Source organism: Haplochromis burtoni, unplaced genomic scaffold, assembly GCF_018398535.1.
Source record: "Haplochromis burtoni strain Fernald_Lab_line unplaced genomic scaffold, NCSU_Asbu1 Contig_41, whole genome shotgun sequence".
Classification (NCBI taxonomy): domain Eukaryota; kingdom Metazoa; phylum Chordata; class Actinopteri; order Cichliformes; family Cichlidae; genus Haplochromis; species Haplochromis burtoni.
Window position 1 is genome coordinate 2,055,106 of NW_024582402.1, and position 15,874 is coordinate 2,070,979.

At 43.2% G+C, this 15,874-nt stretch overlaps 1 protein-coding gene across 7 annotated transcripts in view; it reads right to left on the reverse strand.

Annotated features, from left to right (window-relative positions):
• Positions 1–186: 186 nt before the first annotated feature.
• The window catches only part of LOC102297072 (transcriptional repressor p66 alpha), a 20,912-nt gene continuing 5,224 nt past the window's right edge, over positions 187–15,874 (reverse strand). For 2 of the 7 annotated variants that reach the window (XM_005920480.3, XM_042220018.1), the window contains exons 2-11: positions 11,233–11,747; positions 9,498–9,630; positions 9,121–9,249; positions 7,293–7,370; positions 7,047–7,166; positions 6,622–6,801; positions 4,497–4,755; positions 3,368–3,789; positions 3,009–3,267; positions 188–2,502 (exon numbers count right to left, since the gene is read on the reverse strand). In XM_005920480.3, the coding sequence (XP_005920542.1) occupies positions 2,363–2,502; positions 3,009–3,267; positions 3,368–3,789; positions 4,497–4,755; positions 6,622–6,801; positions 7,047–7,166; positions 7,293–7,370; positions 9,121–9,249; positions 9,498–9,630; positions 11,233–11,744 (2,232 nt within the window). In that variant the 5' untranslated portion in view covers positions 11,745–11,747 and the 3' untranslated portion in view covers positions 188–2,362. Of the gene's footprint in view, positions 2,503–3,008; positions 3,268–3,367; positions 3,790–4,496; positions 4,756–6,621; positions 6,802–7,046; positions 7,167–7,292; positions 7,371–9,120; positions 9,250–9,497; positions 9,631–11,232; positions 11,748–15,874 lie in introns of all 7 variants that reach the window. The other 5 variants (XM_005920479.3, XM_005920478.3, XM_042220021.1 and 2 more) reach the window with 4 other exon arrangements.

A 15,874-nucleotide genomic window follows, 5' to 3' on the forward strand; every position in this document is an offset into this window, starting at 1 on the left:
TGCTTGTTGATATTTCCATTTCATCATGTGATTTCTTGCTGGCTTTGATTTTAGATTCACCTGTTTAATTTTGGACTGAAACACCAGAGGGGCCATTAGCTACGCCTCCCTCGTATCAAGTTTCAGAACTGCCTTAATTCTTCATGGCACAGATTCAACAAGAAGCTGGAAACATTCCTCGGAGATTTTGAGCCATATTGACATGACAGTATAAAATGGGATGTGGTGTGTTTCACCACATCCCAAAGCTGCTCTGTTGGATTGAGATCAGGTGACTGTAGAGGCCATTTGAGTACAGATGACCTAAGCTTTGTGACATGATATGTTACCCTGTTGGAAGCAGCCATCAGAAGGCGGGCAGACTGTGGTTTTAAAGGTACGGATATGGTCAACAACAATACTCAGGTAGGCTGTGATGTTTAAATGATGCACAGTTGGTACATTGGAGCATAAAGAGCACAGACAATACATCCCCCACATCAAGACACCACCATCAGCCTGATCTGCTGATACAAGGCAGTGTGGATCCATAAATTCATGTTGTTTATACCAAGTTCTGACTCCAACATCTTAAGAAATCTTGATTCATCGGCCCAGGCAATATTTTTCTAATCTTCTATTGACCAATTTTAATGGAGTCATGCAACCTGCAGCCTCACTTTGCTGTTCTGATCTGACAGGAATAATACCTGATGTGGTCTTCTGCTGCTGTAGCCAGTCTGCTTCAAGGTTGGAGTGGTGTGGTTCACCGATGCTCTTCTGTAGTCCTTTGTTGAAATGAGTGCTTAAAGCTGTCTGGCCATTCTCTAGACTCCATCTGATCTCTAACATCAGAGTATTTTCTTCAACAGAAATGCTGTTCACTGGATCCCAGTAGATTAGCAGTTTGTGAAATATGCCAGCCAGTTTGGCACCAACAACTGTGCTGCATTCAGTCCCTTAAAAAAATAAAATCGCCCTTCTTCCTCAAATTAACTTCAGCAGGTCATCCTGACCACATCTACATGCATAGTTGCTACCATGTGAATGAATAGATATTTGTTAACAACATACATATGAATTTCGATTCTAGGCCCATAAGAGCAAAAATGTCACAGAGACAGTGATATCCCAAAACAGCAAACGAAAGCAGCAGTTTAAAATGTAATATTTTTTATTATTTCTTTCAGGAGCTAGGAAAAAAGTAAACCAAATAAATTTAAACATAACTTTGTACATTGCAATTAAAATTACTGGAAAGCAGAGAAATTATGCATTATGGTGAGGGGCACAAGATAACGATGGTCTTGTGTAATCCAGAGTCTTAATCTTAATTGTGTGATCACACAACTCTTTAACTGTGTAATCCAGGAAGCTGGAAGATGTTTCCTTTAAGGACTGAGTCGAGGCTACATGTAGCCCGTGTCTCACGTGGACAATGGATAAATATCGGAGGCAAGATTTCTGGCTCCAGTGTGGCGAATTCAGCTCCTTCAGAGTTTTGCATTTTCTCAGTGATGATGTAACACTCAAAATAATCTTACAATGTTGACAATATAAAATAAGCAAATTACAGATGGTAATTACAGATGAATTAAGCAATGACACCACGCTTCTTCAGCTAAGGTGCAAAATGGGCTTAAGGATAGGCATGCCGTTAAACAGGAAAAAAAAAAAGAAAGAAAAGAAAAAACAAAGCTAGAATAATCTTCATTTGTGGAAACCACATTATACTGAGTGATCTTAAACATCAGTCCAAGAAAAAAACAAAAACAAAAGGAAAAACAAAACCACAAAAATAACTTACGGTAAATACAAAGTAAACTCAAACCTTTAACTACATGGGTGGTGTAATGAAAATTTTACAACTTGGTAATTTTGCTTTTACTTAAAATAAATGTGTATTTTGTCGAACGTGAACTCTTGGGTGTGATACAACTATTCAAGTGTCAAAAGGTTGGGTGCGTTTCACCCACATCATGGCAGAAAAGGGCTAACAAGCCTCAAACAGAATGCTTATTTTTATCAAAGGTACTCGCAGCAGACATAACCGCCTATCGTACATCATCATTTGAACGACCCTGTCTGGAGGACAGAGCCCAGAGGAAGCCCTTCAAGTATTTTCTTCTCTGCCCAGTCAAATCAAAATGGTTTCTGCACAATTATCAAATAACGATGAACCCCAAAAGAAGAAAAAAAAAAACATTGGAAAATAAGCAAAACTAAAACAAGAATCATACAAAGGTATTAATTAAGGAACGTTTCTTCACTTTGAGAGATTGTAATTGCTTAACAAGTCCTGCGGGGGCGCTGTGGACCGTATTATTGGAGCTGAGGAACTTGGGACAAAAACTAGTAAATGAGTAGCGGAGTACGGCTTCGACTATTTCCACGTGTTTGCAGTCTGCGAGATTGACGAGCGAGAGGGGATCATGTCCAGCAGGTACTCCCTCTGGCGAGCGTCCACTGTGGCTGATGTCTTGTGACCCGTCAGGCTGGGGTTCACGTAGGCCATGGTCACTCCTGTGAACATGCAGCAGAGCGGCAGGTCAGGTCAGGGCGTGGAAAAGAACTGCGGCGTTACGTCTAATGATTTCGAAAAAACACTGTATGATTGTGTAACACCTGAATGTAAAGCCACCCACGGCCCCATAACGCACGGACAGACACCAAGGAAAAACGAATGAGAGTTATGCGCTAATCTAACACACAGTAGTGAGACCCAGGAAAAAGTATTAAAACCACCAAACTGAGGGATTACAGCAGGAAAACAGATTAATTTCCAGAAGGGGTGGGGGTGGGGTGGGGGGTGCCTTGTCCGAAAACATTTCCTATTCATCATTTTCTTTCTAATGTGTAAGATTACAGTGATCACAATTTTTTTCCTCTTTAGAAAGAAGACAAATTAATGATAAAAATAAAAAAAAGTTGGATTTGGGGTGTCAAAGGATTGCTTTTGGACCAGACAGGAATTTGAGAGAGAGCAGATGTCAGGCGTCAGAGTTGGGCTGGTATTAATGTGAGTCTACCTGTGTTGCTGCTGCTCTGCTTCTTCCATGCAGTGGATGAGGCACTACCTCCGCTGATAATCCTGTGGCCGCGGATTCCACTGCTGCTCACCTTTGAACTCTGCACAGAGCGGTGGGAAACATGGGCGTGCTTACCTGGCCGGCTGACCAAAGCCGCGGCCGCCACTGCGCTCTGCAGCTGGGAGGTGGAGGAAAAGGAGTGGGGGATGCCTCTCACCCCCACTGATGAGACACCGTGGGACAGGTGGCCCTGTGAGCTCTGAAGGAGGTTGGGAGACACAAAAAGGCTGTTTGAGCTACGGCAGCTTTGACTCTACAGGTGTTCTCTGAAAAAAACGAGAACAAAACCTGATTCCAACCTGCTTGATGGAGTGATGATGAATGAGGTTTCCTCGGCTGGCCTGGTGGTGGTGCTGGAGGGAGGACACTCTGGCCTGAACTTGCTTCAGCTGCTGAGCCACCAGATGCTCTGCCTTCAGTGATGAAGAGGCAGATGAAGTGGATGATGAGGTACTGTGGGAGACTGGTGAAGATGTCTGCTGAATTATACGCTGCTCTATTTCTTGCTCTTGCTGCAGTGCTTTGACAAAGGCGGCTTTCAGCCTATTGGTATGCTCAGCTTTCAAAGCTTTTTTCTGGTTAGATGACATGCAGTCTTCACAGAGCACCGCCCCGCCTTTCGTCTTGTCCTGCCTCCAACGGCAGGTGAAGTCAGTGTTGCACTGGCTGCAGATGAAAGGCTCTCTGATGGTGGGCTTGGGCAGGGCTACACCCGTTTTTCCTGGTTGGAAACAGAGACAGGAAGCCCAGAAGCAATGAGCAAAGACAGAGCAGTGTGGCATCAAATAAGCACTGAAGAAAAACAGACACAAGCAGACAGATATTTAAATCCTGGGTGATAGTGGAGATGTCTTCACTCGGAAGGAACAATAGAAACAAAAATAAGCAGGCCAATTAGTAACAGGGGGAGGACAGCAACTAATCGCTATTTTCATTTTCATTACTGAGGAACATGACAGTTATTTTCCTAATTAATCAGTTAATTGCTTGCTTGCCCCAAAATGTCTATCAATATTTCCCAAAGCTGATCGTGATACCACAAAATTGCTGTGTAGCCAGAGATACTCGTTTTACTACCATACAAAATAAAAAGATGTTTGTTTTCTTATTTCGGATTATGTGATTGTTTCAATTGCTTTTAGGCAGATAATATAAGCAAGAAGTATGCTTACATGATGTACATACTGTGAATGCCTGCTTTTGAAACCTTAATAAAAAAAATCTAAATTAAAAAAATAAATAAATAAATAAAAATAAAAAGAACAAACTGTTAAAACCTAATTGCTGCAAAAGGAGACCGATTGGCAACCCTGATTATGAATGCCTTTAGTGATCACGTCTCATTATTGTTCTGTTGAACCACAGCTCAGTTCACCTCTATAACAACAAAACAAAGCAAAGCACCAAAAGCTAAAAATCCACACATACCTCTGTGGATGGTATCCAGCAGATTCTGCACCACTTCTTCCAGTCCCACCAGGTAGATGAATTCATTATTGGCTGCAGAAGGCAGGAAGTTGAACTCTGGGGCAGGTGGCTTGGGTGGAGGGATCTCCAAGAGGGTCTTCTCCAGTTGCTTCCGCAGCGCGAGTTTAGCTGCAGCCTGACGGCTTGCCGGAGAGTCATTCAGACCCACCACAGACACACCGCTTCCTAGGGAAGAGCCCTTCAAACTGGATGAAGAGGCCTGTGTAAACAAGCAAAGACAGGAAGAAACACGTGGTGTAAATATTCAGCCCCGACCACAATAGTGTCTCAAAGCTCTGTCACAATGTATTTCACATTTGTGCCAATGTCAAATACAACACAATACACAAAATCTGACTCATCTGATGATCTGACTACAAAAATACCTGCTACTTATCAAAGATGCTGACTTCACACACACACACCTGGTCAGTCAACCTACTTTATTCCCCGGACTTTATCGTTACTCTTTGCCTGTTGGTTCTCCAGAAAAAGTCTGTTATGGGTGACTGTGCCATGTTCTCCTGTAGTCAGAAGTGTCCTGTTTAAGAGGCACCGACCTAACGGCCAACTGTCCTGGCCAGAGGACCCTTCTCTGCGATTGGTTAGCCTGGCTCAAAATGAACTCTCCATTGCAGTAACTACACATAACAGTCTAATCTATGTTTCAAATTTATTGCTTCAGTAGCAAGGCTAAGCTGGTCAAATGAGTGACGAAGCGCATCATCTGCCTGAGCACAGTTTGTGAGCCTGAGCATCAACAGGCTTCAGAGTTTTTATTCGAACGATACATTAATCAATTTCTTCCAAGTTTAATTGAGGACTGGGAGAACTTGCTGTCTGCCACCTAATGCAGCCCTGTGGAAAAATAAGCTGGCAGAACTTCCTTTAGCGGCAGTAACGTGATGTAATCATTTTCTGCATGACTTCCTCAGTCTGTCATATTGCTGTGGAGGAATTCTGTCCCACGCTTTCATTTATGCACAGCTCTCTTAAGGTCCCACCATAGCATTTCACAGTCTGCCTGAGGTCTGGACTTTGACTGGGCCATTGCAACACCCGATTCTTTCCTTTTTCACTCATTCTGTTGTAGATTTGATCATTGTTCTGTTGCATGACACAACTTGAACCAAGCTTTATCTGTCAGATAGACGGCCTCACATTTAGCTCTAGAATACTTTGGTATACACAAGTGTTCACGCTCCACTCAGTGACCAGGAAACCATCACCCCTCCACCAGCGTGCTTCGCAGTTGGTATGCCGATATGCTGTGTTTGGTTTTCGCTAAATATGGTGAAACATTTCCACTTTGACCTTGTCTGTCCAAAGCACATCATTGTTTTTTGAGGTTTCTGAGCATTGCACAGTCTGACCTTGAATTTGCTGGGACGACCACTCCTGAGTAGATTGTGACATTGTGTGTGTTCACCCACACCTGAATGCTCCACACCAGCAAACTGCCAAAACCCGTTTTCATAAAGGTGCTCACGCTTACTGATGATCAATTAACCAAGTGCATCTGATCAGGCTGCTACATGCCTTCTGAATTCCTATTGAAATGGGCAGTGTTCATTTTCACATGACTGTACATCTACAGGCTGACGGTACATCTTAGTCAACCCCTACAAGTAACAGTTTCCATTAACCGCCCGGCTTCCTATGGACTGGTAGATAAGGGTTCTTATTTGTTTTATTTTGAAAACTAAATGTGAGCTAACCAACCGTTTAGACTTCACTTTTTGTACATTCTGCACACTTGATTGCACCTCAGCGTTGTAGATAATCAATGAAAGAAGTAGTTATTGAGTGAACCATTCAAGATTTCTGACTGAATTCCCATCAGTTAAATTTAGGATTCTTTGTAATACTAAATGCTGAAGGCAACACATACACCAACGTGCAGTGGCTACAGCTTTCTCAGTTATAATCAGAAGCAATTTGAACTCTACACATATCAAATTTAGACAAAGTAACAAAACTTTAACTTCATGGTATAATACATCCTACGCTTCCAGCCTGGAAGAGTGAATCACTTCTCTGCCCACTCTTGTTTTTTTTTACATTGAGGGACCGGTGACATACTAACCAGCGTGCTGCCGACTCTGATGAGGCCTGGTTGGATCATTCCTCTCTGGCCCTGGACGTCAGAGTTCCGGGGACCCAACAGCAGAGGAGGAGGACCAGACCCCGAGCCTCCAGAGGCAGCCAGCTGTTGCTGCTGCTGCTGGCGGAGAGCCTGAATCTGCTGTGGAGACACAGAGATGGGCTAACCACGACAATGAGAGGGGCAACACAGACACAAAGGTAGCGGAGGACGAGGAAAGGACATCAAAAAGCACCAAAGCAAAGAACACACAGAAAGAGAGGGAGGCGCAAAGGGAGAACATAAGTCCTACGTTTAAATATAACCTTTCCCCTATAGTCTGTCTCTTTAGAGCAAAAGACAACACTACCACGAAACACCTTCAGGCTATAATTAACTTGACAAGGATGAGTTTTCCCATGACTCACCTGTGCCCCTCTAACCAGAGGTGGCATGATGATCTGGGAGCCATGTTTAGACGATATCTGCTGCCCTCCTCTCACCAGGGGTGGAGGGATGACAGTACCCGAACTCCTCCCTGTCAAAATCTGGTTTAAAGAAGAAAGAGAAAAAAAAACAAAAAAAAAAAAAACACACTGTGAGAAGTGGCATCAACTACAGTGCAACTGTGCTTTCAAACAAATAATGTGCATGTGTGATATTAGTGTATTAACCTGTGGAGAGCCTTTACTGCTTGCAATTGTTCCTCGAATTAGAGGAGGAGGAGCAGATGAGCCAGATAAACCTGAGGGCTGAAAAACAACGTACAGAGATATTAAACTGAAACGATGCTTCACTCTGCTGAACAGCACAAGCTTAGATGAACCAAATGTTGAATCGCATCGTCAATCAACATATAAACAGCGGCTGTCCCTGTCAACGACATGAACTGCATGTAACACATGGTTTATCTGCACCATCAGGCATCACCTGCATTATTCAACAGTCATCATGGCTTTAACCTATATATTTGAATAAAACCTGACCGAGAGTCGTTATCACTTTTTAAAATCGTTTATTTACTTTGTTATGTAACAATTATGAGGCTGTTGTCATGGTTACTGTCAGTTTTACTTAATAGAAGACGCAGATTAGTGCGGTTTGTTGTGTCATCTTTCTGTAACCAACGTTTTTCATAAATGTATTTAATCACATAGTCTTTTGTTGTTTACGTGCTTCCTACCACAGTGACTTGAGCCGTTGGACAGTGCTCTGCTGTTTCCAGCATTTTGGATTCATCCGATTTCATTTTGGATGGATTTGACACATAAATCAAAGACACTGCATGCTCATGCAGTAGCAACCCTAACGTATACATCACAAAATGAACATTGTGTTCCTCCCCCAGCCCCTCTGCTGGACATTAGAAAGAATGCAGGTTTTAGCCACGTCTGCATTGGCTTCACATTTTCGACCCATCTTTTCTCTGCCTTCTGTGCATCTCCTTTGACAAGTTTGACTTTAGTCATTTACAACAAATTATCATCAAAAGAAAAAGAAAATGTGCAGACGACTCGTATAATCTGAAGCTGTAGGTGAGAGATTGTAGGAGAGGCTTTTAATGTTAAGGGCCAATTTGTAGCTGCTGCTGCTCCCTTACAAACTCACATTGTGGGTTGGTGTCTTTTAGACTTGACTCCTTTTTCTAACCTGATGCGTGTAACACAATACTGAAAATTCAATAAATGAATTAAAATATTCTGAATATAATGAACTAGAGGGCTGATCTCATATGTGTTAGCCAAATGACCGTACATTAAATCAGCTCAACCTAGAAATCATCCAACACTGAACACACCTATGACCTCCCAACTGGCTCAGTCACATGAGTGACAGGAACCCCTTTGCCTCTGCTGACTGTATTGAATTTTCACACAGGCTACCAATTGCAAGTTGGGGTTATTAAAAGTGCTTGATTGTGTTGCACACCCATGACCGCTTTTGATCGCAAAGTGATTGCACAGGTCACCTGATACGAGGCAAACCTTTCTGCAAACAGTTGCAGTCTAACTCTCAGAGAGTCGAAGGTTGGCAAATAACTGCTGTCTGATTTATACATGCATCAATCTGAACAAGTTTTGTCGATGAGCACACTCAGGAGACTCGACTCAGCTGGTTATATTCTTGTTGAACAGGAAGTCTGCTGAGCACAAATGTTAAAGAGTTAAAGTGAGCTTCTTTTTTTATGTAGAGGGCAACAAATGTGATTTTCAATGATTTATCGCTGTTAATTGCTGTATTATCAGAAACAGATAGAATTGCCAACATGAACACATTCAAATGCAGTCAGATAGACTGACTGTATTATGGTAACATTTATGGGAGATTTTAGTGACAGCGTTGGGATACTTCACAATCCACAGAAAACTGTGCAGGAACTAGAAGAGAATCACTAAAGATCAATGACCTGTTGGCAGATTTGTAATATTATCCCATCAATATCTATCCCTACACGTGGAAGAGTGCAATGATGTGTTGATGTGGGCGAAAGCTGCTAGTTACCTTCTGCAGAGTGTCCCTCTGAATTTGGCTCTGCCGCAGTTTCTTCAGCAGCACGAGCTTGGCCTCCTCCAGTCTCAGCTCCTCCTTCAGCTGCTTAATGATACGCTCCCTCTCAGCTGGGCTGCTCTTCTACATTCAACAGAGCACAGCGGCACTTACACCACGCACGTTACAAAAAAAAAAAAAAAAAATGAAATCCCTTCAGGTTACTGAACATCCCCTGATTCCTCTGAGTCCTCAATCCACCTCTAACCACACAGTGCAACATCTCTGAGGTCCAAACTTGCACCCCCAGTACTAAAATCTATAAAAGCTCACAGCTAAGTGAGTCTCGAGCTCTCTCTTCCAATGCACGATTTCTGACTTTGGTCTCTCACCATGAGCAAGTCCGTGTCCAGCTCTTTAAAGTGGCTGAGCCCGTTCATCGGTGGACTAGGGGAGTCATTATCTGACAAAATGATGACGTCATCATCTTCAGGGGATGGAGGGCGCTTCTCTCTTTTTATACTCCTGGACAAAAAAAACAAAGAAAACAAAAATGTTAATAACAGCATTTAAATTGATGTTTCTGTACGGATTACATCCAGTGTGTTCCTTCAGTACTTTGAGGGATGTTATGATCATCCTACTCCACAGCTTGACCATTTCACTTCTTTCTATCATCTCTCTATTCTAGTCAAAATTCAAAAGATGCATCATTTGAATGTGTTGTGCATGAATGTGTATACTCTTGAAACATCAGCATCCCCAGTGAAAAATCACAAATGTGATTTGAGTTTAAAGACGGGATTTAGCTGCGCCGTTCGAGTTCGCAGTGGCAGATCCGGATAGGTTGAGAAGCTTCAGAACGTGTATGGCAGTTTGAAGGAAGATAAAGCACAACTCGACCGCTTCAAGTATTGGCAGCCATTACTAATGCCTGTATTTAAGGAGGTCTGCTCCTCAACCACAAATATAATTTATGACCACAGGTTTATCCTCTTCGCTGTAATCTAACAAGTCCAGACAGCGCTCCGCACAGCTTCTATTCATATCGAAGGTTTACCAGCAACAAGGGGAACAGGCTTAAATGCCAAGGAGGGGCAAGGTGTGACTGACTTAAAGCTCCGGTGAAGGTCTTTAAGTCACAATGAAACGGCTGCTTGAGAGCACGCATTTCCTGTTGAAACAGGATACTGTGGGCAGGCGTTTGAAGCATTTGGAGTTGACCTGCATTCGCGTAAACTCGTCACACAAGGCACGCTAAGGAAATCTTGGAGAATTTTGGGATCAGTCATCACTTTTATCTACAAAACCACATCGTTATGCACATTTTACTCATGGCCTCCCCTCCAAACACTTACAGCTCCTACTGCAAAGTGACTAGTTGAGCTGCAGGCTATATGTGAGAGTAGATGACCTAAATACTTTGACTAGTGGCACTCAAAGACTGAAGGGCAGGAGGAATGCTCCTGTTAAAATAAGACAGGCCTTATGATTGCACAGATTATGCATTTCTGTGAAGCATAAGAATTTGGTAAAGTCAACAAATGACGACACGCGGCCCGTCTCTTCTCCTCGCCGTCTTTTTTTTGTGTGTCTGTGTGTTTATTCATGTGTGTATTAGTCTCTCCTGAGGGCTTAGCGCCATCATCACTTCCTGTGGATTAATCACTTCTCTTCCAAAGAAGTCACGTGACCTCAAAGTCATCATCACGTGACACGTTCACTTTTCCTCTCATCTCTCCCCCCCTCCCCCTCCCCTCACTGTTCCTTCCACTGTGGAAACCATGGCAACAACCGGCTGGAACCAGTTTGTGACACACACGGCTTCATTTTGTGTTCGGGGAGTTTTTAGGGTTCAGGTGGTGGAGAGGGGGGAAAATGGAGGTAGAGCAAAAGTTCAGCATCACCTCTGAGCCACAAACACACACACGCAGCAGGATTACAAAAGTAACTTTGAAACATTTTTAGCCCGTTCATATTCAAACAAGCTGCCATTTGTCCTTTTCTAAAAGCCCATAAGTGGGTTTTTAGAACAAAAAGTCTAGACAAGGAGCCGGCAGTGCTTCAGAAAAGCCACAAGGCACCTTCACATTATTATTTTTGTGTTTACTGTGAACCGTTTCTCACCCTTTGGTGGTGCTCATGTCCACGGGCTGCTCTCCTGTCTGAACTTCAACCTTAATAGTGGCCTTTACTTCCCCTGCGGCCAGCATGCCGCCGGACGCCTTTGGCTCCGCCTGCCGGACGCGGCTCCTTGTGTCCATTGCCCTTGCTTTGTCATTGCAGTCAGTCCGATTGTCTGAGCCGGGTTCGACCACCTCCTGTCTCTGGGACCAATTCCGATCATCCTTCACCGGCTGAGAGGTCAAGGGTAACACTAAAGATAACGGCAAAGGGCTCTTATCCTGCTCCTGCTCCTTGTCATGCTCTAATCCGGGCCTAGTCCGGCTCTGACCATCCTGTGCCAGAATAAGGTCAGGCTTAGGTTTAATTGGGGTCTGTGTCGGCGATTCAGACGGGTCCAGTTTAGGTTTTTTGCTTTCATTGTCGGCATCGGAGGTTTCTACAGACTGTGGGGCAGCCTCCCTCTCCAGCGCCCTCTTCTGGCTGCGTGTCTGGCGGACAGCCTCCTCAGACATCCCCTGTAAATAGAAAGAAGAAGAATAACAGTGTTACGTGACGTGTTCAATAGTCAAGCGGATCCCAAAATGACATGAAAACAAAAAAAAAGTTTACATTGAAAATAGGGAGCATAAAAACTTCAGTAAAAGGAAATGTCCATTTTTATTGTATGAAGTTGGAAAACACCACTTAGGTATATTTAAGATTCTACTCAGTCAAAAAAAAAAACAACAACTTTTAAAATCATATTTCCATTTCTAAAAGAACTGAAAGTGAAAGTCCTTGTATTTAATTTACATTACCCATTTATAGTCACATGCTTATGGCCTACATCAGGGTCAACGTAAATATATATTTATAAAAATAAAAAACTTTAAAAAATGTGAATAAACTACCTCAAAGTGTTTTGAGTGGATATGTCTGATGTTGGGTGAGACAAAATTTAAACACCACCCCTCAGCTGCACTTTTCCAGCTCATGGCTGCGTCACATACCACCTTGTTTTCCACTGGACACTCCCTTTTTGCCTTGACTGACTATGATCGTATGATATTAGGCACAGCCGTATTGCCGCCTCATTGGCAGATCTTTATGTGACTTATGTGACACTTGCCAGCCCTTTTTAACTTCTCATTAACACTGTTATCTAATCACTCAACACGGCAGCGACTCAGTTTATTTAGGCATGTACACATGGTCAAGACAATCTGCTGAAGTTCAAACTGAGAATCAGATTGAGAAAGAAAGGGGATTTAAGTAACTTTGAATGTAACGTTGCTGTTGCTCCCACAGGGGTTGGCCTGAGTATTTCAGAAACTGCTGGGATTTTCCTACACAACCATTTCTAGTGTTTACAGAGAATGGTCCGAAAAAGAGAAAATATCCCGTGGGCAGCAGTTCTCGGAGTAAAAATGTGTTGTTAATGCCAGAGGTCAGAGGAGAATGGCCAGACTGCTTCGAGCTGACAGGAAAGCAACACTAACTTGTTACAACCAAGGTATGCAGAGGATCTCTGAATGCACAACATATCAAACCTTCGAGCAGATTTGATACAGCAGCAGAAGACCACACCAACAGTAAACTGAGACTTCACACTTTCATCATTGAAAGTGCACAACAGGAGGCTGCCTGGTTCTATGAGGCTCGATTTCTGTTTCAGCAATCAGATGGTTGGGTCAGACTAAATAACATGAAAGCATTGAACCATCCTGCCTTATACCACTGATTCACAGTGGTCATAGAGTAATGGTATGGAGGATATTCTCTTGGCACGCTTTGGATCCCACAGTATTAACTGAGCATGGCTTAATTTTATGATCAGTGTACCCTTATACAAAGCTCAAATAAAAGCTCAAACTGGTTTCTGACTGGTTAAACATGAACGGGAGGGTCACATCATGGATGTGCAGCTACAAAAATTTACAGCAACTGTGTGACACATCAGTATGGCCCAAAATCTGAGGAATGTTTCCAAAAGACAGACAGACTACACTAGCAAATTGGATGTATTCTGTCAGTGACTGGTGGTTTTCCATTTCATCTACTCTGCATTTATCCTATTGAGCGTGTAGCGTTTGATGTTTTACAGTGACCCTGATGCGAGCTATAAGGTAAAATATGTCGGCCAATTAATAAAGTGCTGCCGGAACTTTAATTTCTTCTGATCGCACATCCTTAATGTGGTAATCTCAGGCACACAGCTCTGAGTGCAAGTGCAGCAGCCTCACCCAGCTGCTCTTCAAACTTCCTGTTAGTGAGGGGCAGCCAATCAGAAGAAAGCTATCTTATAAGGAAAGGTGATAAACCAGCTTATTTCAGACAGTGGATGAATTGAGGGGCTGCACCAAGGCACAGAGTAAGACAGATAAAGGTTATGATGAACTGTTAGAAGAAAAATAACAGAGCCCCTTTTATTTAGGCTGTAGTCCAAGTCACATGCCATTCTCACAAGGCTAACACGGTAGGAGAAACCTGCAGGTCTATTACCCAATAATAAATTAAGGCGTCTATTTTACCCCAACTGCATTTGCGATTGTCCTCATGTTGTTCAATAATGACGCAGACAAGACTGACCTTGAACCAGCTGCAGGGGACATGCTCTAAAAATGGCACCCAGACAAAACATCTTGGATTATCACGGTCACATAGCCAAGATGTTGACTCAAGTATAATTCCAAAACATCCCATTCTCCAAATCTCAGTCTAGACTAAAAGCCAGGAGAAAGGGGGACACTAGGAAAAATATGGGCGTACTCAGAAAGTGCTCAAGTGTTCAGGGCAAAATAGAAAATCAAAAAAATGCACTTGAGAGAAGCAGAAAGGTCTTTTGAAAGAGAGAAGAAAAAAAAATGCTGCAGAGAGATAAAACATCTATGACAACATCGTAATCAAATCAGAGTTAAAGGGACTTGGGGTAGAGCGAAAATTCACTGGAGCATGAATTCTGTTCAAATATTCATAACAACTCATGAATCCACATATTTTAGAAATGTACGTCTTCACGTGGAGGGATTTTTCATTGGCTGCGAGGAGCTCACGATGCGTATACAACTCTTTCTGAGTGGAGCACCATATCCATTACTGTCCAATATCCCCTGAACACCAGATTCAATCCCCACCAGATGTTGACATGGCAGCAGTAGTGGAGATGAGGACATACAGCGGCTCGCTCTGTCAGGCGGACGAGCATTACAGAGTGCACTTGTGCCCTCGCAGAAGTGCACCAGTACATGGCACATAGTGTCACACATTATCCCTACAGTAGCTGCTCTGAATCACTCAGAGTCGGGTCAGAAACGAGAGCGGACGCACGGGATGACGGCAGATACTCCACATCAGTCAATACATGCTGATGGTTTTGATAATGGCCTATCAAACTGTTTGGCTGTACATCTCTGATGCATTTTCATATCAGTGGATATTGACCCATTTATCCATAATAGCATCCTGTGCACTAAGAAAAGACTTACAAAAGGGTCAATCATCCCACTGATGACTCTGGATTTGGGCACGTGCCTCTGAGGTGTTTTCTGCCCCATCAAGTACACATGATGCTGTATTATCTAAACACCAATATGCCTAAATATAGGTATAGTGTGAGATTATAAAGACAGAATATGACTCATAATTTCCATTACTAGTGGTGCTGATTATGCCGCGTACTTACATACTGTAGTTTGGTACAAGAATGATGCTGGTGATATGATCACAAAGGATTTACTCAGAAATTTTTATATCCAGAGCAATAGCAAAAAGCCAGGTAAGGCTCGCTATTGTTCACTGTGTACACACTCATTGAATTGGTTATTATTGAATGTGTAAAAAGGCAAATGTTGATCCATATGGCATGCTACACACAGAGAGTAGACAACCTGTGCTCAAAGTTCACAGGATCTCAAACAGACAGCACATTCAGAGATGCACAAGGGATCTTGCTCTCTGCTGGAAGAGCATGAAGAAGCAGCAGTGCACCGCAGTTATGTACTTATGCATATTTATGTCTTTATGTTACAGAATCAAGAGCCAGTCCTCCCAGGACTGTGGAGGCCCTCAGTCTGCCCAGCGACGCGCCACAGGAAGCTACGTTCCTTTTTTTGTTTTGTTTTTTTGGAAGGGTGTGGGAAGGAGGGGGGTTTCGCTACAATTAACCCTTACAACCTGGAGTACTTCTCCGTAACACACACACCGTATGCGCTTCCAACCCCTCCTCCCCTTCCTGTTCTCAGAACGGCTATGGCGGCGAGCAATGAGCGCACTTAATGTATCCATCATGCACACATACAAAATGCACGCAGGGTGACAATGCAGCATGCAGAGCAATCACCTGATAGCAGAGAGCTGACTAAGTTTTTATAATACTCTGACATCACTGAGACACACATGACATGACCCTTCCCAGGATTCAGTGGGACACACAAAGCACTTTTCCTGAGAACCGGTTTAAACCGGTTAGCTTGTGTGTGTGTGTGTGTGTGTGTGTGTGTGTGTGTGTGTGTGTGTGTGTGTGTGTGTGTGTGTGTGTGTGTGTGTGTGTGTGAGGCTGTATTCCCGTTCCCACAAGGCATTTTTTAGACTCAAAATGTGGTTTTACTGTCAGGGTTACAATTGGGTTATTGGTGAGGGTTGGGCTAAGGAAAGCATTGTGTCA